The sequence below is a fragment of the Aspergillus glaucus genome, assembly GCF_001890805.1.
Source record: "Aspergillus glaucus CBS 516.65 unplaced genomic scaffold ASPGLscaffold_2, whole genome shotgun sequence".
Classification (NCBI taxonomy): Eukaryota; Fungi; Ascomycota; class Eurotiomycetes; order Eurotiales; family Aspergillaceae; genus Aspergillus; species Aspergillus glaucus.
The window spans coordinates 1,299,090-1,321,153 of NW_019170454.1; the positions used below are offsets into that span (position 1 = coordinate 1,299,090).

The 22,064-nt window shown below is 48.8% G+C and overlaps 14 protein-coding genes across 14 annotated transcripts; 6 read left to right on the forward strand and 8 right to left on the reverse strand.

Moving 5' to 3' along the window:
* Positions 1–354: 354 nt before the first annotated feature.
* Positions 355–993, forward strand: ASPGLDRAFT_737020 (Con-6 family protein). Its single transcript, XM_022549686.1, has 3 exons — positions 355–522; positions 596–748; positions 830–993. The coding sequence occupies exons 1-3, from the start codon at positions 476–478 to the stop codon at positions 924–926; spliced, it is 297 nt and encodes a 98-aa protein (XP_022405413.1). The 5' UTR covers positions 355–475; the 3' UTR covers positions 927–993.
* ASPGLDRAFT_737347 (uncharacterized protein) lies at positions 541–2,907 on the reverse strand. The gene is made up of 5 exons (XM_022549689.1): positions 2,808–2,907; positions 1,970–2,731; positions 1,794–1,908; positions 1,161–1,736; positions 541–1,105 (listed from the first exon to the last, which is right to left on the reverse strand). The coding sequence occupies exons 2-5, from the start codon at positions 2,607–2,609 to the stop codon at positions 949–951; spliced, it is 1,488 nt and encodes a 495-aa protein (XP_022405414.1). The 5' UTR covers positions 2,610–2,731; positions 2,808–2,907; the 3' UTR covers positions 541–948.
* A 268-nt stretch (positions 2,908–3,175) lies between these two features.
* Positions 3,176–4,666, reverse strand: ASPGLDRAFT_116773 (SNG1 family protein; the record flags this gene model as incomplete). Its single annotated transcript, XM_022539805.1, has 3 exons — positions 3,176–3,324; positions 3,376–4,452; positions 4,531–4,666. 3 exons carry the CDS (start codon positions 4,664–4,666, stop codon positions 3,176–3,178), a joined length of 1,362 nt encoding a protein of 453 aa, XP_022405415.1.
* A 1,031-nt stretch (positions 4,667–5,697) lies between these two features.
* ASPGLDRAFT_737601 (uncharacterized protein) lies at positions 5,698–6,137 on the reverse strand. Its single transcript, XM_022549693.1, has one exon. It carries the CDS (start codon positions 6,013–6,015, stop codon positions 5,746–5,748), a length of 270 nt encoding a protein of 89 aa, XP_022405416.1. The 5' UTR covers positions 6,016–6,137; the 3' UTR covers positions 5,698–5,745.
* Positions 6,100–6,558, forward strand: ASPGLDRAFT_737619 (uncharacterized protein). Its single transcript, XM_022549694.1, has 2 exons — positions 6,100–6,163; positions 6,219–6,558. The coding sequence occupies exon 2, from the start codon at positions 6,260–6,262 to the stop codon at positions 6,467–6,469; it is 210 nt and encodes a 69-aa protein (XP_022405417.1). The 5' UTR covers positions 6,100–6,163; positions 6,219–6,259; the 3' UTR covers positions 6,470–6,558.
* ASPGLDRAFT_42322 (uncharacterized protein) lies at positions 6,533–6,752 on the reverse strand. The gene has a single exon (XM_022545586.1). It carries the CDS (start codon positions 6,711–6,713, stop codon positions 6,558–6,560), a length of 156 nt encoding a protein of 51 aa, XP_022405418.1. The 5' UTR covers positions 6,714–6,752; the 3' UTR covers positions 6,533–6,557.
* ASPGLDRAFT_42323 (uncharacterized protein) lies at positions 6,596–7,205 on the forward strand (the record flags this gene model as incomplete). Its single annotated transcript, XM_022545587.1, has 1 exon — positions 6,596–7,205. Exon 1 carries the CDS (start codon positions 6,708–6,710, stop codon positions 7,203–7,205), a length of 498 nt encoding a protein of 165 aa, XP_022405419.1. The 5' UTR covers positions 6,596–6,707.
* Positions 7,206–9,166: 1,961 nt separating this feature from the next.
* ASPGLDRAFT_71677 (uncharacterized protein) lies at positions 9,167–10,130 on the forward strand (the record flags this gene model as incomplete). The annotated part of the gene is made up of 3 exons (XM_022549564.1): positions 9,167–9,469; positions 9,525–9,768; positions 9,835–10,130. The coding sequence occupies exons 1-3, from the start codon at positions 9,314–9,316 to the stop codon at positions 10,128–10,130; spliced, it is 696 nt and encodes a 231-aa protein (XP_022405420.1). The 5' UTR covers positions 9,167–9,313.
* On the reverse strand, positions 10,120–10,900 carry ASPGLDRAFT_31856 (uncharacterized protein; the record flags this gene model as incomplete). Its single annotated transcript, XM_022544109.1, has 2 exons — positions 10,120–10,692; positions 10,748–10,900. The coding sequence occupies 2 exons, from the start codon at positions 10,898–10,900 to the stop codon at positions 10,120–10,122; spliced, it is 726 nt and encodes a 241-aa protein (XP_022405421.1).
* Positions 10,901–12,659: 1,759 nt separating this feature from the next.
* On the reverse strand, positions 12,660–13,906 carry ASPGLDRAFT_117410 (uncharacterized protein; the record flags this gene model as incomplete). Its single annotated transcript, XM_022539864.1, has 3 exons — positions 12,660–13,187; positions 13,248–13,704; positions 13,761–13,906. The coding sequence occupies 3 exons, from the start codon at positions 13,904–13,906 to the stop codon at positions 12,660–12,662; spliced, it is 1,131 nt and encodes a 376-aa protein (XP_022405422.1).
* Positions 13,907–14,118: 212 nt separating this feature from the next.
* Positions 14,119–15,842, forward strand: ASPGLDRAFT_42328 (zinc-binding alcohol dehydrogenase family protein). The gene is made up of 3 exons (XM_022545588.1): positions 14,119–14,489; positions 14,546–14,663; positions 14,722–15,842. The coding sequence occupies exons 1-3, from the start codon at positions 14,235–14,237 to the stop codon at positions 15,411–15,413; spliced, it is 1,065 nt and encodes a 354-aa protein (XP_022405423.1). The 5' UTR covers positions 14,119–14,234; the 3' UTR covers positions 15,414–15,842.
* Positions 15,843–16,475: 633 nt separating this feature from the next.
* On the forward strand, positions 16,476–17,180 carry ASPGLDRAFT_42329 (YbhB/YbcL family Raf kinase inhibitor-like protein). Its single transcript, XM_022545589.1, has 2 exons — positions 16,476–16,612; positions 16,680–17,180. The coding sequence occupies exons 1-2, from the start codon at positions 16,492–16,494 to the stop codon at positions 17,102–17,104; spliced, it is 546 nt and encodes a 181-aa protein (XP_022405424.1). The 5' UTR covers positions 16,476–16,491; the 3' UTR covers positions 17,105–17,180.
* On the reverse strand, positions 17,023–19,771 carry ASPGLDRAFT_141493 (uncharacterized protein). The gene is made up of 5 exons (XM_022541740.1): positions 19,200–19,771; positions 18,873–19,143; positions 18,483–18,828; positions 18,181–18,433; positions 17,023–18,130 (listed from the first exon to the last, which is right to left on the reverse strand). The coding sequence occupies exons 1-5, from the start codon at positions 19,484–19,486 to the stop codon at positions 17,452–17,454; spliced, it is 1,836 nt and encodes a 611-aa protein (XP_022405425.1). The 5' UTR covers positions 19,487–19,771; the 3' UTR covers positions 17,023–17,451.
* A 793-nt stretch (positions 19,772–20,564) lies between these two features.
* erg6 (sterol 24-C-methyltransferase) lies at positions 20,565–21,821 on the reverse strand (the record flags this gene model as incomplete). Its single annotated transcript, XM_022539907.1, has 3 exons — positions 20,565–21,459; positions 21,514–21,548; positions 21,618–21,821. 3 exons carry the CDS (start codon positions 21,819–21,821, stop codon positions 20,565–20,567), a joined length of 1,134 nt encoding a protein of 377 aa, XP_022405426.1.
* Between the last annotated feature and the right edge of the window lie 243 nt (positions 21,822–22,064).

Genomic DNA, 22,064 nt, shown 5'->3' on the forward strand with positions numbered 1-22,064 from the left:
GTAACCAAAATTTGTATCGTACGTAGCATCGGTGACTTTTTACTTGCTGGAATGCATGATCATGTCTACTCAACAGCAATCCACACAAAATAACCAACATCACCCCCAGAAAACCAGGAATTTTAACCTCTTCGAACCAAAACCCATTCTCGCCAAGTACAACGACGTCCAAATACACTTCTACAACCCTAAACCCGGATCCCATCTCCGCAAAACACCATACAACGTGCATATCGCGTCATATCCCCGGCGACTTATTCTCACCCACAACCGTCCCTTCCAGAACATTACCAACGCTCTAGAATGCCTAGAATGATGATTGTGGCGGTGGTCATGTGGCTGTTTCTTGTTCAAATAGACGTCATATTTGCCCCTGGAGTGGTATATATACCCCATACAGACAGCGCTGAATGTCGTTCTCCAGATCAACAGGACTATCTACAACACTATATTAATAAAAGTTTGAAAATAATTAATGAAAATAATGAAGGACATCGGAAACGTCGCTCGGGGCTATAAAGCGTGAGTTTCCCTTCCTCCCCTTAAAAAAAAAAAAAAAAAAAAAAAACAACAACCATTAACCGAGCCACAACAGCGCCATCAACAACCGCAACGTCTCCTCCGAAGGCCGCCTCCACGCCGAAGAAGAGCTCAAGCGAATCCAATCCAACGAAGCCCCAGGCGACGAAGCCGGTCTAAGCGATGACGAAGCAAGACATGATCGAAATGTTGCGCGGGGATTAAAGGCGTATGTACCCACTGCCTTTTTGTTTCTTTGAAATGAAACTGGTGTTCTGGTTTTTTGGGGGCGAAGGCTTATGAATTGCAGGGCGACGCATAATCCGAATGTTACGGATGTGGGGAAGCAGCAGGCTAGGGGTCGGTTGGAGAGTATGGGGGAGCATCCGGAGACGCCGGCTGATTAGTGGTTTTAATCTGATGGGAGGTTCATTTTGTATAGTGGGCTGAGATTGTATAGTTTATAGGTATCTTAGATTGTACAGAATGGAATGTATATATTGTGGTCAGGTCAAGTCTTTTCCCAGTAGGACGATACCCCTCACCAAACACCCGGAACAAGCCTCCACGGCACCGACCTACAATACTCCTCCCAAGCCATCCCATACTTAGCTCTACACCGTCCCTCATCCCTCATACACCGATGAACAAGCAACCCCCCCATCCAGATCACATACAACCACACCAACAGCTTATCCGTCCCAACCACCGCACACATACTAAACGACAGAAGCAAGTCGCCCACATAGTTGACGTGCCTTGCGCAGGACCACCAGCCACTGCACAAGAGGATACTCTTATGTTCTACACCGTCTGAGGTTTTGTAGGTTGCTGTGATGTACTGGGCTGGTTTTCCCCAGATCAAGCATTTTCCGTTTGAACGACGGACGCGGTCTTTTTGGTTGTTTACGGAGCGGAAGAGAGCGTAGCCGGCGATGCCGATGCTGAATATTGCGGCTAGGTAGATGGTTGAGGGTGATGTCGGATAGTGAGTTAGATACTGCGCTTGAAGCGTGTAGTTTGCCGGGAGGAAACAAAAACACCCCCAGATCAAATAAAAGCCGTAGTGGTCATGGGTGATATCGATGGTGCGGAGGTACCAGGATTCGTTGATGAAGAAGTCAATCGCGTAGATGGATTGGAGGATTGTGACGAGTATTAGGGATGGGGATACGGTGTGGTGGGCTTGGTGTTGGTATGCGATGCTTGAGATATCTCTATTCAAGAATTAACAATGTGTTCGCTGCGTTATATCTGGAAGGACCGTTACACACATCAACGTCCAGGAAATCATCCCCATCCTTCCATTAGTGAAGAACTTAAAGTCGAAAGTCTTTCCAAATCTCGGGTTGAGCTCGATGCCGGCGTAAAGGTCTTGAAGCGCGGAGCCTATAATAGGAACACAGTTCCTGATTAGCGATAATCAATGAGCCCACCCAGAAAAGCATACCACTAAACCTCCGATCCTCGGGATGACTAGGTCTCAAATACGCCTTTCCATACGCAAAAATCGCAACCAAATATCCGAACAAGTTCATCGCTATAAATATCCCACTCCAGTTCCTGATCACAAACCCAGGGTCCAAAAGACCGTACCAGCAGAGCAGCGCGTAGATAGAATGAGTAATCACCCATGCATACAGCCCATTCGTCCGGTATGTGAGAAGATATCCGGCTGGCGTACGTTGGCCGGTGTTTGTCGGACCTGGCAGGAGGTAGAATAGCACAGCCTGCAGGGCAATATAACACGTATAAGCAAATGTGGGCTTAAGACTGAGCCGTGGACCATGTGCTTTCATGATTGTCAGGAAGCCTTGTTCAAAACCGGTCGTTACGAATCTGGACAGAGATCCTTCGAACTGCGAAATCGTGATGAGAAAGCTTGCTGTGATAAGTGGAGCCACAAACAGAGGAACTGCAGCAAGGACAGAAAGTAGCCACGGCGACCGGACGCTAGAGTGGCCTTTTTCGGGCAAACCGGCCTTAGGTTGTTGATGGTGTTTCTTTCTCATAGTAGCTGTGGCTGAAGGAAACGGGGGCTGTGCGTCCGAGATCGGGTCTGAATGCTTCATTTTGGCATAGGGATTCATTCGTTGAGTTTTAACGGATGAGTGGAAAGTAGCAGTACTTCCTCTTGAAAAGGGATATGGATATAAATAAAAAGGGTGGAAGTCGAATACGGACTTTTGAGCTACATATTTCCAACACAGGTCTGCGAACACGAGAAATCAAATCAGCACCGGATCTCCGGAATGTACATAAGATCCCATTATCTGCAAGTATCTGACATCTGACCAGTCACGAAAGTTCCGGCATTGCTCCGGGGTACCAAGGATGGTGGTGATTATCAGCAGCGACGGTATCACTGATTGGGTGCTTGTATCAAGCTAGTGCTGTGTTTATGCCCGTTGAAAGCCTATCGTACATTTGAGCAGTTTTATGGCGTCGCGCTACATCGGACATGTTACGGGTGAACTGGCAGTGGGGCAATCTTGTGCAAAACAGTCCAGATCTCAATTATCATGCACAAGTGACCCCATAAGGCTGACATGAGCGTAGTACACTTTGTACATGCTTATGGCTCAATTTTAAATGAAATGGCGTCATTATATTCATGTTTAAAATATTATGTCCATAAGAAAAGAAAATATCTAAATCACCACCCTCTTTTGATCTTCCACTGCATAACGAAATTCGCAAACGGATAGAAAGCAAGCGACGCTCCTATCCATGCAAAAAGAATACCAAAGTCCAATCCAATCCGGGAATGTGTTCCAAAAAGGATCGTCCGTAATGCCTCGACAACTGTTCACGTTAGCTAGTTTCTAAAACACATGGGTGGGAAACGAAGCTTACTCCGATGTAAAGGCCATGCATAACCCCAAGCAAAGAATTGCGGTGCCAAGTCCAACGAGTAAAACGCCGTCGAGACGTTGGTGATAACCCAGAAGATCAAGAAGAGTGAGCTCCACGGCATACCAAGCACCATGGCCATGTTCTCACACGGGAATCCTAGTGCCGCCATTCCGACCCAGTTTAGCATCCAAAAGACAACGAATGACCCGTGTCCGTATGCGTTGGGGTTCTCAGCGGAAATGGTATCCGGCGCAGGCGAATTGGTGAACGGGATCTGGAACGCCAGCGACACGAACGAGTAGAAGAGCGACAGGAGGAAGTACGACCCGATATGCGTCAGAATGCGCCAAATCAACCACTGCCACATATGTAATGGTGGATGGTTGCCCCTGACGAGCTGCATGTGAATTGGCATCAAGAACGGGAAGTTGAAGAATGCAACGATGATTAGATAGATCAGACCAATGGTGACGGCTGGTGTTGCGACGGCTGGCGCAAATGGTCTGAGATCGTACATGTTGAACCCGATGCCTGGATTCGCGGCTTGCGGTACATTGGTGATGTTGGCCCCTTCCTGCGCCAACGCCTGTATCCAACGAGGTCCAAATTCCATCTGAGCTTGAATCTGGAAGCTAGTCAATGCCGGTTTGATGTAATTGGTACAGGTAGATTCGTCCCGAGCGGAGATGATGATAAATTGCACTGTCCCCGTTGGATCATATGACGAATTCCCGTTCCTGATGGCGTCGCGCAGCATCGTCGTTGCATTAGGATTGATGACAATAGCAGCCCACGCATGCTCGTCATAGACCTGCTGTCGCACATTCCAAACATTATAGTCAAACTCCGCCGGCGACACGATAGTATACCCAACGCGATCCGTCGTAGACTCAATAATCTGCCCAGCAACATCCGTCACAGCAGGCCCGACAATAGTATCATTCGTGAGATACGGATCAACCTGGCCGTCGAAATCCACCACCCAAACTGTCAACGAGGGCAGATTATTCTCGACTCGGAACTGCACGGCCCAGTATAGCGAAAGAATGCACAGGACGAAGACGCATAGGATCAGCACTGTTTTATGCAGGGAGAACCTTATTAGCCACGAGTCATATGTATGTATGCAATTGATCGATTTTCTGACCGACTTACCCATGCGCCCCAGCTGAAAAAAAACCCGACTTCTTACTCCCCTCAGTGCCGGGTCAAAGAATCCCACAGCCGTTGCGGGAGTCGAAGGGGGTTCCTTCACAGAGCCCTCTTCTGGCGACGTACTTTTGCCAGCCATGACTATAAACAAGACTTGGCAATGGCGCGAGAAAAAAAAAAGAAACAAGAAGGGAAAGAAACGAGCAGTTAAAAAGAAGGAAAATGGAAGATAACTCTGGCCGGTCACGTCACGCCAACCATGGGAGCGTCGCGACCAAATCCGGCGTCTTTATAAGGGCATAGGCCGCACCCGGTGAGCGTGCGCTGGAGTTTATCGGCATTGCGCAAGCCGTAAAACCGAAGTCAATGGGTCCAAAAATTTGTCAACTCGCTGCTGTATGGCATGGCATTGGACTGATCGTTGTCTAGTTCTGCGCTTGTTCTTGCTTTCTCCTTGCCGAGTGGCGCCGGTTCGGCTTCCTATTTAGGAATGTCTCGGTGTTTACAGAGTCCGAGCTCGGAGAATGCTCGTAAAATTCTTAATCCGGGATGACATCAGTGTTTGACTTTATCTGATAAGATCGGTTGGTCTCGATGCACCAGTAATACACATTATTGTCGACCCTAATACAACCTTTCTTCAATCTCGTATGAGTATGCTAGCATTACTGTCATGTCTGCTTGTCTCAGCTCAGTCAGTAGATAGCAGCAAGGTATATGCGCCATCATCCTTTGCTCACCGCTGCCGCATTGACTTCATCATTATCCGTGGAAGAGGAGAAAGCTTGGACAGGTTGAATTCAAGGCAACTGTTACACTAATGGGCGCGCTTGAATACTAGGAGTGTGGTGCTCGGGGCATCGGCGACTTTTAATACCCCGCTGGTCTACACTAGAAGTGTATAAGTGAACTACATATCTGCTGGTCAGCGACAATTTCCTCTTATGGACACCCGCCGCTTTTAGAGGGGCTTACGTGATTGCTCCCGGAGCGCTCCCTGAGCGATCCGGACACGAAAAATGGCACACTGGGCCACGCACCAGGGGTCGCCGATTGCTCCCTGAGTGCTCCTGGGGGCATCCAAGCATGATGGAGCAAGACCACAGAACACGTGACACATAGTCTCCCTTTGTCAGCTTAGCCATCTAACGTAATCTATCACCCCGCCACCCCCCATCAACCACCAGTACAGATAGGACCAGAGACACCACAGCAGGCTCAACACTTTCCTAGCCTAGCCCCTGAGAACCAATACACGGGCCCACTGCCGGCGCAGGACACCCCCCCGGCATCCCCCACCCATGACCCCCCCCAGAGCCAACTGAGCCTCGAACTCCACAACCATATCACTGCTGCAGTGACGTCGCGCACAGCACAGATCAAGTCCACAGGGGATGAAGTCCTTGAACTTGTCACAGGGATCAGCCAGAAGATTGCCATTTGGGAAGAGAAGAGTTTGGAAGGAGCAGCCTCCCTAGGCAGAGACATCAGGACGCTGGTTCTCAACTTCAGCAAGAGCCTGGCAGATGGACACCCTGCTGAAGAAAGAGAACAACAACCCCACCCTCCCAAGAATAGTACCTATGCAGAGACAACAAGAGCTTCCCCCAGCAGTCCCAAAGCAAACCTGAAGCCAATCAAGAAACTGCAGCCACAGCCTGAGAAAACCCCCCGCATCTTCCTCCATCTACCAAAAGACCACGCAGCCCGTCAGGCCAGCCCATATGCCACAATGGATATACTGAGGAAACACCTGGACGAGACCTGTTCTGCAGCTGTTAAAGAGATCCAACAAGTGCCCTCAGGCTTGGCAATCTGGCCTAAGGATGGACTGGGCCTCCAGCTCCTCACAGAACACAAGGAGCTCCTGGAATGCCTCATACAGGGTGTGACGGTCTCGAGCAATATGAGTATATTGGTAGATTATCTGACGAAATTCTAACATGAGGAGAGAAAGGAAAAGAGACAGGCCTGCCGGCGATGAGCTATCTAATGTGTGCGAGGGGTTTAAGCGAGGCTCAGTGAATGTCCTACGCCAAACGGGTCAAAGTAATCGGACATGCTATATAGCTAACGAGTGTCCATGCTCCATGACAGGTAACACAGTTTGGATCGCTGTAGATCGTTTTCAAATGGTCCAGCATGTCCTTTGAATCAGCATAGGGGTCCAAGGCATTTTCATGCATGCATGGTGTGATGTGCTTTCAGGCCTTGCCCTCACAGCAACTAGCCACATATGCCATGCAGAGCTGAGAAGTGCCAAAGTGGTCAGCATTGGCAGTGAGTTTCTGGGTCATCAGGAGCAGCCAGTCTTTCAATCAGGGTTCCTTTCCATCGGTCAACATTGGAGGATCAGGAATCTTGGTGGACTTTCGAGCATTGGTGGTCGCTGGCATAGGTTCCTGGTTGCCGCTGTTGGTCAACTGCATGGTCATCTTCACAATCTGGTGGCCATATGCGTCATGCTCAAACTTCACCCCAGCAAGCTCAGAATTTGTCTTGGAAAGCTGCTGATTGACATCCTCAACCTGCTGATGCAGTTGGGCGATCCCTCCATCCTTGGTTTTGCCATGGAGTTTCTCTTCAGCAATGTGACAGCTCAACGGCTCAACGCCAGACAAACAGCGCCAACATATCAAACGATGCCATACAAGCAATATGGGCAAACAAGGGCTTAAGCCGCACCACACAAATGTCTATAAAGACCGTTCATCGCCTAGATAGATTCCCTTTCCTTCTTCTTCCCCAGATTCGATATTCTCGTCGATGGCTACAATAGTCTAGATAGGGATTCAATTCATTAGTATCTACTATTCGAGCCCGTGACAAGAAATATGTACTCCATGCTCATCAAAGCACTCTTCATATCATTGGTGGATCAAACAGAGCTTCTCATACAGCCACTTAGGCTTCCCAGAGACAAACTGCAGGAACTCCTCCAAAGTTACCATTTGTTGTCCTTCATTCTCATCCCCATCAATGAAGATGGAGGATTGTCGGTTCTCTCAGTCAGTATCATTATTCACTTCGTCTCGGTTGGCCCTAGTAGGGCCAACGGTATTGTTCAGTCATGCCATACTAGCCAGGATTTTCGTGTTCGTCGGTTATCAGTATCAGTCTGATTCGTTCAGTCAGTGTGGGGGACACGCTACTATGGTTCCACGATCAGGGGATCGAACCAATAGAGTAGGCGTGTGGAAATGAAATGAGTGAGATTTGATGTTATGCCACAGTTATCTAGTAGCCCAGTATCTCATCTACAACATCTTGAGAAGGCTGCGCAGATGGCTACGAATATGAATCTTCTCCACCAAGAAATCAAGTCTCTACGTACACAGAATGAGCGGAAGATAAAGAAAAGAGCTAGAAGGAATGCCAATCTAGGTACAGATACTAACTTATCTGTACAGGAGGGAAAGGAAAAATTTCCAACAGCTTGATACACAGGTTGAGGAGCAGGTTGAGGAGTGTATATCTAGGCCTTGCAAGCGAGCTCCACAACGCTACAGTGGCTGTGGCACTATTGGACATATATACAATACGGGTTTTCCCTAATAAATAGCTGTATATTCTACTACTAGATAGTCTAATTTAATGCTGTTGGTGGTTGAAAAGCTTCAAAAATGTGGTGGTTGCGGCGAAAATCCGCGGTTCGGCCGTGGAATACATTATCCAACACTAGGATACTAAACCGCCAGGCTTAGTACTGCGCTCACTTATATGGCTAGGTGGTTCATGCAGTTACAGGGATGGAACATTCACAGGGTTATAGGGATCAACCAGAGTGAGTGCTTTCAACAGTCTCAACTTGCGGAATTTGACAGAGAAGACCACATCATCCAAAGTGCAAGCTGTGTCAAGCCACTTCTTCAGTGTTCACTTGCTTGACAAGGTCCCTATTGTGGATTTAGTCTGTACCACGGCGCTGCTGATGCAGCGGGAGTTTGGTGGCTAGCATGGCGAGTGTCAGGGTGATGTGGGAGGTGAGAGGTTGTGAGGAGGGTGTATTTTTTTCTGTTTCTGTTTCCCCTGCTTCATTTGATTCTGTCCATCTGTGTGTCTCTGCGTGTATTTCTGTCTGCTGGCACCTGCATATACTGATGGATGGTGTTGGCAAGGAGACGACAACAAGGATCTTCTTGGGGGGAGGCAGCGATGTGGATGAGGGTTGTCATTCTTATTACAAAAAGTGCTCTTAGCGGCCTGGCTTGCAGCTGAGAATAAGGGTGAGGATGCAGAAGTGAAGCAAGAGTCCTTGAAGCAAACCATTCATGGTTACATAATTCCTCCACTGCCCCGTCCAGTCATTCTGCGCCCTAGATAGATGAGATCGAGGTAGAGTTAGGGTTGACCTTGCTTTGCCTGACAGAAACGGCTCTTTTTGTAGTCACTTGAGAGGCTCCCAGCGGAATTTGGTCCTTATGGCTACATTTTTGCTGCCTTGGGTTGTATCAACAATGCCTATTCGAACGACTACGTACAAAGAGAAGGAACGGATGAGAGAGAGCTGTCTACTCACATTGGCGTTCCTGCCGCTCTTTCCTCTTCCTCCCAGAAGTGTTTTGTTTATCTCATGTGCTAAACCTTTTCACATTCATTGGAAATTTCCTTTTTCATCAATAGCATCATATTGGTATCCCTCAAATTGAGCCTGTAACCTTGAATGCAGACAATCCCGACATTTTCTTCTCTAGTTCCCTTCTTTTAATTTACTAGCTCTAATCCCGTGTTTCTCTCTGTCCTTGTCTGAGTCTCGCTGGCGATAATCCACGGACTTGCTCCAGTCATGGAACAGATGCAACAACAGCTGCTTCAGAACCCTTTCCATCACCTTGATGTTGTTGCAAAGGAGGTGTCAACTGCCCTGACTTCTGCAAAATGTCGCCATGGATTTGTTAATGGATATGCGGCATCTCTTGTTGGAGGAACAAGGCTCACAGATGTACGCCTGCATCTTTTAACCCCGTAACAAGTTCCCTGGTGTTGATTTGAACCAGGATGTCGATGTGATCGTAGATGCTGATCCAGCTGAAGCCCGGAACCTACTACTCAGAGCGAATTCCTGCTTCCAAGTGACCCAAGCGAACAAACTTGTCTTCATTGGTGAAGCTGATGCTACAAGCATCGAGCTCCTGCGTGGCGGCCAGACTCAGCAGTTAAAACTGCCTGAGGCAAGCTCCGCCCCCCTCCATGAGGTGACGCACGGTGAGCTCTCGGGACGCATTGACGATGACAAGCCCAGTTAGTGTCCTTTTGCCTTTGCACTCTCTACTAGAGTCTGCGCTTTCGCTAATCATCCAAATGTAGTTCCGATAATTCACCCGTCCGTCCTTGTCTTGACTAAAACGAAGAGGTGGGCGATCTATGCAGAATCTACCAGGCCGAAAAGTCTGAAAAAGGCCAGGGGTGACGTTGCTGATATCGAAACAATACTGGAATGGCTTGCTAAACATAACCTTTGTATCAACTTCACCGGCTACCCCGAAAAGCCGAAGGAAGAGCTGATTTGCGGGGTCCGGAAACTGTATCAGATGAACGTTGCCATTCGCCCTCTTCTGAAGTCTACCATGGAGCCACAAGATTTCGGTAGAATCAGTAGCTAGATACATCCCAGATAGATGGGCAATCACGGACGAGACGCTCCGCAATACTCAAGTATTCTTCCTCCGTCGTATCCCAATTCCAAGTTCTCATATCCTGGACCGCTTCTTCCACCCTTTGCTGATAATCCTCTTCACTCTCATCGTCGTCATCCTCCCCCTCCTTCGTATTTATGGGGGTATCGCGCAAAATGTAAGAGGATATAAAACCCAGCAGACTATCCTGTACTCGAATTCTGGAGCTGTTACCAATTGGGTAATTGAGGAGATGGCGGATCAATGACACCATGTACATTCGAGGCTTTGGCGTCAGGACCTTTAGCGTGCGGTCAAAGGTCGATGTGACTTCAACCGTGTCCCGAAGCGCAAGGCCGACAAACGACAGTGGATAGAGGTAGATTCGGGATCGACCCACTAGATCTAGATTGTGAATGAAGCCCGCTCGCTCCCATTGTCCAAATCTCGCTGAGATGTTTGTAGATGGAGGCACACAGGGAATCCCTTGGTCTGATAGGGTCTGTGATGCAAGAGATAGGAGGGCATCCGGCACTGCCCACTCAACCAGCTGGGCGAGAATGTCAGTACAGCTAAATCCCTGGATAGAAGGCATCATTTCTTACCAGAAGGACGAGAGGGTACCCACATCGCCACTCTACCTGCGATCCGTACTCCATCAGCGGGATCTTTCTGTCGATGAGAGCCTTGGCTGCGGCTCTTATGATCGGCGCATGGGGCTGTCGTGATGGGATTTCATATTGGGGGGATGGTTCCATCTTTTGTTTGTGCATTCTGTATCAGGACGGTTGGAAAGACGATGGTGAAGCGGAGGTTCTGTCAAGGCTATATCGAGCGATCATCTGGGCCTAATCTAGGAAATGACTCAGCCAACGGATGATGGGCGTGGTAATAAGGTCGTTGGCCGTGCAAATTAACATACACGGCGCCAAGACCGGTGGTGGTTAGCAGGCTGCTTAAAACAGCGTCAGGAGCTGCCATTTTGGGCCGCTGGCTAACCGTCTAATTGTTATATGTGTATAACTGTAACATTATTCTGCGAGCGACTTTGAATTTCCTTTTACGGGCCCCGCCGCTTTTATGTGTTAGTACCCGGCGGGTCACCTGTCGTCGTGTCCGCCCTCACTTTGTCCAAGAGCTATTTATACCTATTAGCCTACCACCTCCGAATACACACATCCATTCTTTTATTATGTTTTAGTGGGCGAGGATAGTTGATTGATTGGGTGCCTATCGGCTCAGGCTAGCTATATCTACCGGGCAGAAAGCGAGGGCGGTCAGGCACGTGACCCGATGGGTACTAACTGATAAGGAATAATGCCGGACCAATTAGGCAAGTTCCGCCGGTCCGATGATATAGGCCAGCGTGAGCGCACGTTTAGATAGACAAGCACTCAATCAGCTGCGTACACGCACATACGTTCGTTAGGCAATATACCTCTTTCGTCCAGCTAGTCCTCTCCATATAGACCTCGTTAGTCCGGAATAATCGACTCCCGATTTCCCTTCTGAGCTACGATCCGAGAGACCCCGCTTCACTAACATTATGATAGGCTCACGTGACTACCCCCGAGTGATCAGGGAACGTCCTTCAGCGCTCCGGGACACGCACCTCGGAATCCCAGCTCACTCCGGGAGCTCTTGGAGTACTAGCCAAGCTACTCCCAGAGCACTCTGGGAGCATCCCAGATCTTAGAGGTAAGAGGGTGAATATTAGAGAAAAGACAATAGAGAGATAAAAAAAAATAGAGTGATGATGATGATGATGATGATGATGATGATGTCATCCATTTTATAGAGCATTTTCCAAGACTATGCAAGCTCTACCCAGTCCCTTGGGAGTGGGATTTGTGTCTGATAGGATCTATATACATAGGGTTTGCTCTGCCAAATGCAAGACATCATCATCATCATTATGGTTTGCAAGAATTCCAAGATAAGATTGATCTCATTAGTCCAAAGATTAGGAAGCGCGTTGGGTTGTTTTGTCGCGGTGATCTTATGCAGGCTGAGCTCGCCGCTCAATATGCCGATGATAACAAGCGCATATTAGCCCACAAAGCTTACATGGCGGAGGGTAAAACTAAGCGACAGATCTCTGTGAAGGGTCCTCTCACCGTGCGAGATGCCATTCGAAGGATTAAGGTCCGCGTTGAAGAAGAATCGTGGAAGAAACTACACGAGAAGTTTTGGGAACATGGCGTTTGCTGTTATCAAACGAGGCTTGAAACCGAGGTCAGAGGGTGTGCGTTTACAGTTGATTTGAAGCTCATTTCCGCGACAAGATCGGATATTTATATACGAGTATCAACAAATCAACCGAATCTTTCTCTGATTTGTCAGGATCGGCTTACTACGTGAGGTTGGTTAATCCCACTACAACCCTTGGATACGATGAGATTTGTGAGAATGGACTGGTGGGAGTGCCGGTGGGAGGTGCCGGGCAATAGTGGCCAATTACCCAATTATGCTGATGCAAGATTCTGGTATGAGACGACAGTTTGAAATTCGACTAGGCTAAAAACCAATTAAGTCTAGAAGTTTTGCTGAGTTGGAGATCCATTCGTTCTCCAGAACGTCATCTGAGCTAAAATTGTTCAAATCTCTAGGGCTAGCAGACAACCATTCTTCTTTGCTTACCGCGTTCCACAAGGGATCGTTCTTCGGTATTGGGAACTTCAGGTCGTTTGTAGTGAGCCTCCTGGCTGCTGGTCTGCTCACCATATTGTAAACTTTGTACAAGGTCAGATTGAACCGTTTGATCTCTTCAATGCTGATCCAGACATATGAAGCAAGTTCTTCCGGGGTATACCGGGCAAGTATGTTTGGATAAGAAAGCATGCCTAGTCGTTTACAACTAACAACGAGACACTCGAGGAGCTCCATGTCAGAAGGCGGGAGAGAAGGCTTCAGGTCAAACCCCAACGAATCTCGGCCCTTATGTATTAAAGCGAATATTATGTGTAGCAGAATTGCCTGGTATGTCGGAATCGGCCAAGCGCAGGAACTACATGCCTCCTCTGCGGTAGAGACGTCCCATGCCCCCTGTGTGTGTCATTGTTAGTGAAGGCGTGGTTTTATCAGCAATGCCTGGTATCAGCTCACTCTCTGTTGATATATTGCCAAACCCAGCGTATTGTGGAGGTCAATTGCTGCGGACTGCGAACTTTGCCCCCCATTTGCCCACATCCCGATGACCATCATCGATTGCACAAGTAAAGGGGTTTCGTAGTACTGATTGAACGACCCGATATGAACAAATGGCCAATAAGGGTGAAATCGTTCAAAGTAGAGTCTGACGAAGAATCGATCTTTTTGCGTCTCGGGTGGTGAGGATGATGTGTCCTGTGATGACAGTGCTGGTTTGTCGGGAGAATCACGACGGCCTATATCTTGTGATTCGTTCAGGGAACATGAAATACTCCGGTACAGACATTCATGGCATGGCGGCCCTCCCTCACAGCGAATCTTCATATTCCGGCAATTCGAACAGGCGTGTCCTGGACGAGGCGCGGTCTCATCAACTGCATGGATTCGCCGCATGTGTCGACGGAGGGTGTCACTGGATACACATTAAAAAACATTATCCAGCATAAACCGAAACGAGCTACCGCTTACTTCCGTCCGAATGCCCGATTACAAAGTGAACATTGGAAAGACTGGAGCTGGATATGTTGCGCCTGGTGGCGACTGAGGTGCTCCTTCCGTTGATAACTTGCATTGCAGTCTGGGAAATCACAAATAAATTTCTCTGGCGATGTCATAGAATTTTGCGCATCCATAATAGCGACTCCACTGGGCGCGTTCCAGGTGAGATGGTGATGGTGGGAGGCTCCGGTGGGAGGCGAATTGATCTAAATTCGGCGGGCAACAAGGTGGGAGGTTCCGGTGGGATACCATCTAGATTTAAAATCGAGTGTCATGATGTAAGAATCCATTCCTATTTACTCTTGAATAGTATTATTCCATTTCTAATCAGAATGCGACCCTCCGCATATATACATCTGCTTCTCACCTCTTAGTTTCCTGAGGGTATTCCAACCCCATCCTCCATTCCTTCGGCAACTCTCTTTACTCCCAATTCAGAGCAATATGAAAGAAGCGATCAATCTTGCCGGACCAACTGTCAAGATTATCGACAGCCCGATCCCCGAACCGAACGATGACCAGGTTCTGATCAAGGTGGTAGTCTCCGGATCGAATCCTAAGGACTGGAAGGTCGCCGATTGGGCGGCTGCTGGAGATGCTAGCTTTGGCGTGCTAGCTAGAGCTAAGAATGGATTGAACCAAGGAGACGATATTGCTGGATTCGTCGAAAAGGTCGGCGCGAATGTGGTTGAGTTCAAGGTGCGCGATACAAATGCCATGTCTGCTGGGTCCTAGCCAACTAACGCTTCTTCAAGCCTGGTGATCGCGTTGCGGCTTTCCACGAGATGTGCACACCTGGGGGTTCCTATGCGGAATATGCAATCGCATGGAGTTATACCACCTTCCATCTACCAAAGCACACGTCCTTTGAAGGTGCGTTCAATACGCCATAATTTTGCTGCCCCGTAACTGACCATGACCAACTGAGCAGAGGCCGCCACGCTTCCCCTGGCAGCCTTGACTGCTTCTGTATCGTTGTACGCGCATAATCGCTTCCCCTTTCCCTGGGTGCCCGCCCAGAAGTCGATTCCATTCATTGTGTACGGCGCGAGCTCAGCTGTAGGCTCGTTTGCCATCAAATTGGCATCCAACAGCAACATCCATCCGATCATTGCAGTCGCCGGGAAAGGTTCTCACTATGTGGAGACACTGATTGACCGGAGCAAAGGCGACACCATTATCGATTATCGCGAGGGAGTCGAAGCAACCATTGCGGGAATCCGTAAGGGCCTACAACAAGCCGGCCACTCAACTGTCCATCATGCTCTTGATGCTGCAATCGTCCCACAAAGTGCAGAGGTCCTCAGGCAGTCGGTTGTTCCTGGCGGAATGGTTGATTTCATCTTACCGAACGACCTCGACGTCTCACCTGCTATCCACTCGGTGACTTCTGTGGGCTCGGTGCATAAGCAACCAGAGTTCGAGAATAATGAGGAACTAGGGTTTTCCATGTCGCGGTATTTTACTCGAGCCCTGCAGGACAAGAGTTTCTCAGGCCACCCTTTCAAGATCAGACCGGGAGGTTTAGAAGGCGTTGAACAGGCCTTGAAAGATCTGAAGGATGGAAAAGCAAGCGCTACCAAGTACATCTTTCGCATTGCTGAGACTCCAGGTTGCGCCTAGTGTATCATAGTCCTACAGCGCAATACAGAGTGAGCTCATGAGGCGATCAACCGCACCCAGTTTGAGAATGCGATGCTACGCATGGAGTAAACTCGATGGCTGCAAGGATGGCATCCTGAAGTGTCGTCGGCTGGCCGCAGAGGGCGACCCCGGCATGACCGGCCGCAATGAGACCGCCAACATAATCTCTCCAAGGCGAGTGACCAAAATAGACTAAACAAAATCTTCATAACATGCTATTCAATGCATATATGAGTGCTCTGGATGTTGTTGATATGCCCCGCATGCACAGTTCCAATCCTAATTAGGGCAATTGTTGTTTTGCTTCTTGGGTCATTGTAGGAAATAGTGTGCCATGTTTTTCTGATCATAGTGTTCTCCACACTTGTTGCTGTAACACACAATCTAAGGCAGTAGGTGATTTTCTGGGCGTCCTCAATAGTACACTATAATCCGCTTTTGCCATAGAGTAGTCATTAAGAATTATGTACATCCATAGTGCAATGTTACAATATTTCATGAGAATGAGGCTGAGTTCCACACAATTGGCATCAGTCTTAACCTCACCAGGCAATGATAAGGCAGTATGTATTAATTGTAAAGTCAACCGCAGTTGTAAATTGTAGGCTTTTGGCTATTCTATGGCATCACCAAACCAAAGGGTCAGTTTGGTGAGGTGAGATTGCAGGCTTGGCTTCACACATTTTATCTGACCCCCTTGTCAGGGTGCAGTGATCCTAGGTAGTACACTAACAGGCCTAGAATGTATCACAAGTCGAGGCAATGGTGAATGGTTACCACAAGTTATCTCATAGTTGTACAATATAATTCGCCGCGAAGTGAGGCCACTCATATTCAATGGCACCCGTTGAGGCAATCTGGTGTAGATAAATAATGTATAAAAGTCTGTTTTGCTCTCCCATTCACTGCTTGACGTAAGTGAAGTCACCTCAACATCAGCCCGTCACGAGTCACGAGATCCCTAAATCCGCTTAACCCCGGCTTATAACCGTTCCCTCTTACCTTTCCACCTTCACACCTCCATCTCTCTCCACAACAATCAACCATCAACGCAACCATGCGAGTCTGCAAAAGCGCCGACGCAGCCCTCTCCCTCTGCTCCCGGGACCCCTCTAAAGTCCTAGGCGTGACAGTTGGCTCCTACAACGTCACGCCCGGCCAGTTTATCCCACGAGGAGGTCCATCCCCCTCCTCCCATCCTCTCCATCCCCAAAATCCATCTAAACCAATTTAACCCCTCTACAGAAGCACAAGCAATCCCCGAAATCTCTTTCTCTACAACTACCACCACCGCCAACAAAACCTACCTCCTCGTCAGCATCGATCTCGACGGCCCCTTCCCCTCCTTCTCCATCCTAAGCCCAATCCTCCACTGGATCCAACCATCCCTCCACCCCACCCCGTCCAACGACAACACAACCACAACCCTAAAAGCGAACGCACCTTTCATCGCGAACTGGATCGGCCCCGAGCCCCCACCGGGAAGTGGCCCACACCGCTATGTGTTTTTGCTGTATGAGCAGCCGGAGGGGTTTGAGGTGCAGAGGTATGCGCCGGGGGCAGGGAAGGAGATGGGGATTTGGGGGCGGGTGAGGTTTGATTTGGATGGGTTTGAAAGGGAGGTTGGGCTTGGGGAGGTGGTTGCGGTGAATTATTTTTTGAGTAATTGAGTGTTACGGGGGTGGTTGTTTATTGTGGGTTGTTTTTCGTTGTGGTTGGGTATTATGGGATGGGGTTTATGGCGTGTTATGAGTATGGATCATTTTATATTCGTTCGGTTGTGATTCTAGTCTCAACTCACTGTTGATTAATGCGTTAAGGACTCACGAGTATCTTACAATGGAGAATCAGAAGGTCAAGCGAAATATAAAACATCCCCCAATGGAAGATATATGACTGAGTTAGATCGTCCAGACGATCACTGCTATACTCTATCTATGCAATGCAGCCGCTCTTAGAGCACTATACAGATAACCCAACTCACCAAACACCCCTCGCAAACATGCAACATGCAACGCTAGAAGACCATCCCCCTCGTCTGCTGCTTCCCCTTAACATCAATATTCTTCCAAAGCAACACACATCCAAGCGCCAACGGCATAAAGCACACACCTGCAAGCAACATCCGTCTTTGCACGTATCCATATGCCATTATGATAGCATCTCGTGCGGGACTTCCAACGGGGTACGACAGCTGCACTTCCAGTGATCCGTAGATCTCCTTCCAATTTGCTTTTTCACTCGCGGGGAGGTATTCAACCAGTTTGTCCGGCAGGAGGTTCGTCCAGATAGCACCCGATATCGACTGTCCGATTGATCCTCCGATACTCATAAAGAGACCCTCCAGTGCAAGAACGACGGCGACTTCGTTATGTGGTACCGCGGACATAGCGGCGAGTTGCTCCGTCATAACTAGTGTATCGCCAGAAAACGCCATGAAGATCTGTATAAGCACAATAAGACTGATATCTGTGCCTGGGTGCCTGAAGTAGATCATTGCGGCTGTGGAAATTGCTGAAACGGGAATGGCTACTAGACCCAACCACTTGAAACGGCCTGTGTAGCGGATCATGAGGCCGGCTATGGGAGCCCAGAAGGAGGAGCCGATGGTGAAAATGTTTGCTATGTAGCCGGCGTTGCGGATGTTTTGGTTATGGACCACTTGGAGGTAGGAGGAGAAGTAGACGTCCCATGTGCTGCAGTTTGTTAGCTCCAGCCATATAAGCAGCGAGGTAGAGAAACATACTAGAAGCTGCAAAACAAGGTAGCGGATAAAACACATGCACCGAAAACCGTTCGATCTTGGAGGTATTGAAATGGCACAAACGTCACTGGGGCAAAATACTTTTCCCAAACGCAGAATAGCGCTAAGAGAGCAACTCCGATAACCAGCATCGCAATGATATACAGATTGTGCCACTGATTCACAGAACTCGCGGCAAGAGTGAGGGGAAGAAGTAGCAGGGAAAAGCCGCCAACCACAAAAAGCAAACCAACAACTACAACACGTTAGTATCCGGCAAACGTTTTCAAGGAATTGAGACCTACTATCAAACTCGCGCGCATAGTGGTAGAGAATCTGGAGAGTCGTTCTCCCGCTGACCATGCGAAGGGGAGCAAGACCCATCTTCCTCACTTTATAGTTGCTGTACAGAAAAACAGCCGCGACGGGAATCGACACGACGGGAACGACAATGGCGAAGAAACCAAACGCCCATCTGAACGTGCTATATGTATGGAATAGCTGCGCAACGTATGGTCCAATGAAGACAGTCACGATAAACGGTGTCGAGTTCAGACCAAACATGATCATCCGGTTTCTGAGGGATGTGGTGTCCGCGAGGAAGATGTTGATCACGTATCCCATTCCGTTGTATCCAACCCAGTAGAAGACCTAAATAGTCAGCTTAGATCAATATAATGGTTCGGGATATTTACCTGAGCTGCAGCATAGGTCTCAACATTCCTGCAAGCCGCCATCAAAACGAGTCCCAATGTACACAGGACCGTCATCAAAATGAAACCCTCAACTCGCCCCCAAATATCAAGGATCTTCGCAATTGGGAGCTTCGAACAACCGGCGACAATACTGGACAAGGTCTGCGTCGTCGAGAACAGGGAATGCTGCTTGAAACTGGAAGTCACATACGGACCCAGACTGCCCGTGACCTGCTGTTGTAGCGAATTGACAAATGTCAGAATGTAAATACTGTTTCCGTCAGTTCCGTGTCCCGTTGGTTGACTTCCAGCCATGGTAGACCATACAAAACGTAAGTAAAAACCAGGGCTCGAAACGTCCATGAGGATGTAATAGCCTCGGCCTGCCGGACTCCATCCTGTCTGCGCTCGTCTTCTTCGTCGTTCTCGTCGTCGTCTCTGGTATCGATGTCGATTCTGTTTGGATCCGGTTTATTCCCTGCGATACCGTCCTGCGAGTAGTCGACCGGCGTGTTGGGCTCTAACAGCGAAGTCGAATCATTCGGAAGCTGAGTATATACTGCGGAAGCTGACGGCCCCGTGGTAGCTCTGTGGAACCGGGAGTTGGAGGGCATGGTCGCAACGTCCGATCATCGGGACACTCGGAAAGCAACAAAACAACACAAGAAGTGATACTGTATTCCCCTGGAATCAAAGACCTGGTTCTCACCCGTAAGCAAGAATACAAAGAGCTGAGACATAAGTCACAACCTCGCCATTTAGGCAGGTCTTTTCAGCTGTAGCAGGAGCAGGAGCAAGCGGATGATCAATCCTCCGGATGAGGCGACGGCGCATTGGGTAATATAATGGAATGGAATCCTGCAATTTATGAGGGTGCCTTTTTTTGCTCTTTCTTTTTCTGTTTTGCCGAGTCTTGCGAGTCTCTTATTGAAAGGAAATGGGCCCGCGGGGGAGGGGGGGGGCGTGATTGGCGAGGTTTTTATCAGATGATCCATCTGATAAGATTTCGCGCTGTCCTAAAGCGGCAATTGCCGACGTGCTACACGATCGGGTAGTGCTCGGAGATACTAAGGATGATACAGGAGTAGGAAGGGTTATCGTTGAGTCCTTAGAATGAGTGTTACCATTCCTTTAGAATACTGAGATGCGAAGGCTGAGAAGACCGAGTTCGGTGGGATACATATTTGCGGCATGGTGCTCCAGAGGTATTATTAACCACTGCACAGGGACATACATAGAAGTTAAAAACCAAACCCTCAACAGAGATGACTTCCTAGCGCGCGGCGTATACATTCATCAACATGATATATGGTCGGTGATTGAGTATGCGCAACTCAGACTACACGGCAATTTGACAGTACATAAGAAAGACGCTCCCATTCATTCCAGGTCCAGTAACTATTACATCTCTATTTTGATAAAACAGCAAAGAAAAGAACGCGAGTATCATCACCATCCGCACATATTCAGCAGTAACTCATAGGACGGGTGAGAACATGAGGATGAAAAAGCAAATTAACGTGACATCCTAAGGCGGTATGCAATATTATAACAAGCAGAAAGATAGGGGCAATAAACACAGTAAAAGGAAAATGATAGATGTCAGAATTGAAGTGAAAAGGGAAAAAAGCCGCCGCGTTTATAGGATGTCGGCGAAACATGAACATCTGTACAGTTCAAGAGGACAGTCGTTTACTCGGGCTTGCGAGCAACCATCAGGTACATCGGTGTGAAAAGCTTCTTTTCACCACCGGCAACAAGACAGTCACCAGCCAGCGCCAAGCTGTCGGCGGTCTTTTGGGATCCCCGAGGGAAGAGACCGACTTTCTCAAAGGCACCAACGAAACGGTGGGCAAGACCACGACCCCACCATGTCATACGGGCAATGGTGAGGAAGTCCCAGGGGGAAGTCATGTGTTTGAACGAACCGGCGAGAGGGTAGTACCACGGGATCTCGTCAGGACGGTCGGCCAAGTCCTCATTGTGGACGAGGTCGAAACCGGCGTTGCGGACGGCTTGAAGACCCTCCGAAACCCTGACCATGTTGGAGATACCATCACCCTGCTCGATACCAAGACGGATCTTGCGGTGCTCAGCGTTGTTGTTGTCATACTCGTCAGTCATGAGCCACTCGTAGACACCGAACACACCACCGGGCTTCAGCACACGGAAGATTTCCTTGTAGACACCCTCCAACTCAGGAGCGTGGACAGTCGCCTCGATGGCGTAAACAGCATCGAAGGAGTTGTCGGGGAAGCTCATTTGCATGAAGTCACCCTTGGTGAAGCTGAGCTTGTGCGACAGACCATCACGCTCAGCATACCGCGTCGCACGCTGGATCTGGTAGTCGTTGTTGTTGAGACCGACGACATTGGCGTCTGTGAACTTGACAATCTCACGAGCCGGACCACCAACGCCACAGCCGACATCCAGAACTTTCATACCATCCTTGATTTCCATGCGGTGAGCAAGGTAGTGTTCGTGACGGGCAATGGCTTGGAGGAAGGGTTCGCCGCGGGCGAATCGGCAGAAGTGGAACGAGGTTCCCCATCCGTATTCGTAGAAGTCGGTGGCAAGGTTGTAATAACTGCCAATTGTCAACTTCCATCCACGTATTCAATTTGAGTGAGAGAAAACCTACTGTCTGGTCAAAGTCGCATACTCCGCTCGGCGGGCCTATTTTGAAGACAAGCAATCAGCCACCTGTCATGTCGCACAAGATAACCTGCACACGGAAATACTCACAGCGCGAGTCTCCTCTGTCTCCTCCTCAGCGGACTTGTTGTCCCAGTGCTTAAAGTACTCATCGACAGCAGCCTTTTGCGCAGCGGCGTCCTTGCCGCGCATAGCAGCGAAACCACCCTGAGCCCCAGCGGACTTTCCGTGAAGGACACGGGCGAACTCAGCATCGCGCTTGTGGTCCTCTCTTTCCAAGTTGGAGGGAGCCATTATGAGAATGTGTCGGGTGTTTTTTTTTTTTTGAAAAGGGGTGACAGGTAAATTCCGCGGAGCTGCTCAATTGTACTCGGAGTAAGACGTGTTCAATTCCTCCAACAGAGCAATGATAGTGATGAAAAGAGGCGCAAAACTGAGAAAAACACAGCAATGAGAAAATAGGAAGAAAGATGCTGGGAGAAAAACAAAAGGCCAGCACAGAGGAAATAGAAAAGAAAGGAGGCGGACTGCGCAGTG

Coding starts and splice junctions, on each gene's coding strand:
- ASPGLDRAFT_737020 (XM_022549686.1), top strand. CDS start 476: ATGAAAATAATGAAGGACATCGGAAACGTCGCTCGGGGCTATAAAGC. Junction 523..595: donor GTCGCTCGGGGCTATAAAGC/GTGAGTTTCCCT, acceptor GAGCCACAACAG/CGCCATCAACAACCGCAACG. Junction 749..829: donor GTTGCGCGGGGATTAAAGGC/GTATGTACCCAC, acceptor TATGAATTGCAG/GGCGACGCATAATCCGAATG.
- ASPGLDRAFT_737347 (XM_022549689.1), bottom strand. CDS start 2,609: ATGAATCCCTATGCCAAAATGAAGCATTCAGACCCGATCTCGGACGCA. Junction 1,909..1,969: donor CGAGGATCGGAGGTTTAGTG/GTATGCTTTTCT, acceptor TTCCTATTATAG/GCTCCGCGCTTCAAGACCTT. Junction 1,106..1,160: donor GGGGGGTTGCTTGTTCATCG/GTGTATGAGGGA, acceptor GCTTGGGAGGAG/TATTGTAGGTCGGTGCCGTG.
- ASPGLDRAFT_737601 (XM_022549693.1), bottom strand. CDS start 6,015: ATGTCTCTGCCTAGGGAGGCTGCTCCTTCCAAACTCTTCTCTTCCCAA.
- ASPGLDRAFT_737619 (XM_022549694.1), top strand. CDS start 6,260: ATGGATATACTGAGGAAACACCTGGACGAGACCTGTTCTGCAGCTGTT.
- ASPGLDRAFT_42322 (XM_022545586.1), bottom strand. CDS start 6,713: ATGCATGAAAATGCCTTGGACCCCTATGCTGATTCAAAGGACATGCTG.
- ASPGLDRAFT_42328 (XM_022545588.1), top strand. CDS start 14,235: ATGAAAGAAGCGATCAATCTTGCCGGACCAACTGTCAAGATTATCGAC. Junction 14,490..14,545: donor CGAATGTGGTTGAGTTCAAG/GTGCGCGATACA, acceptor CGCTTCTTCAAG/CCTGGTGATCGCGTTGCGGC. Junction 14,664..14,721: donor AAAGCACACGTCCTTTGAAG/GTGCGTTCAATA, acceptor CCAACTGAGCAG/AGGCCGCCACGCTTCCCCTG.
- ASPGLDRAFT_42329 (XM_022545589.1), top strand. CDS start 16,492: ATGCGAGTCTGCAAAAGCGCCGACGCAGCCCTCTCCCTCTGCTCCCGG. Junction 16,613..16,679: donor CCAGTTTATCCCACGAGGAG/GTCCATCCCCCT, acceptor ACCCCTCTACAG/AAGCACAAGCAATCCCCGAA.
- ASPGLDRAFT_141493 (XM_022541740.1), bottom strand. CDS start 19,486: ATGCCCTCCAACTCCCGGTTCCACAGAGCTACCACGGGGCCGTCAGCT. Junction 19,144..19,199: donor CTGGTTTTTACTTACGTTTT/GTATGGTCTACC, acceptor TGACGGAAACAG/TATTTACATTCTGACATTTG. Junction 18,434..18,482: donor CTATGCGCGCGAGTTTGATA/GTAGGTCTCAAT, acceptor AACGTGTTGTAG/TTGTTGGTTTGCTTTTTGTG.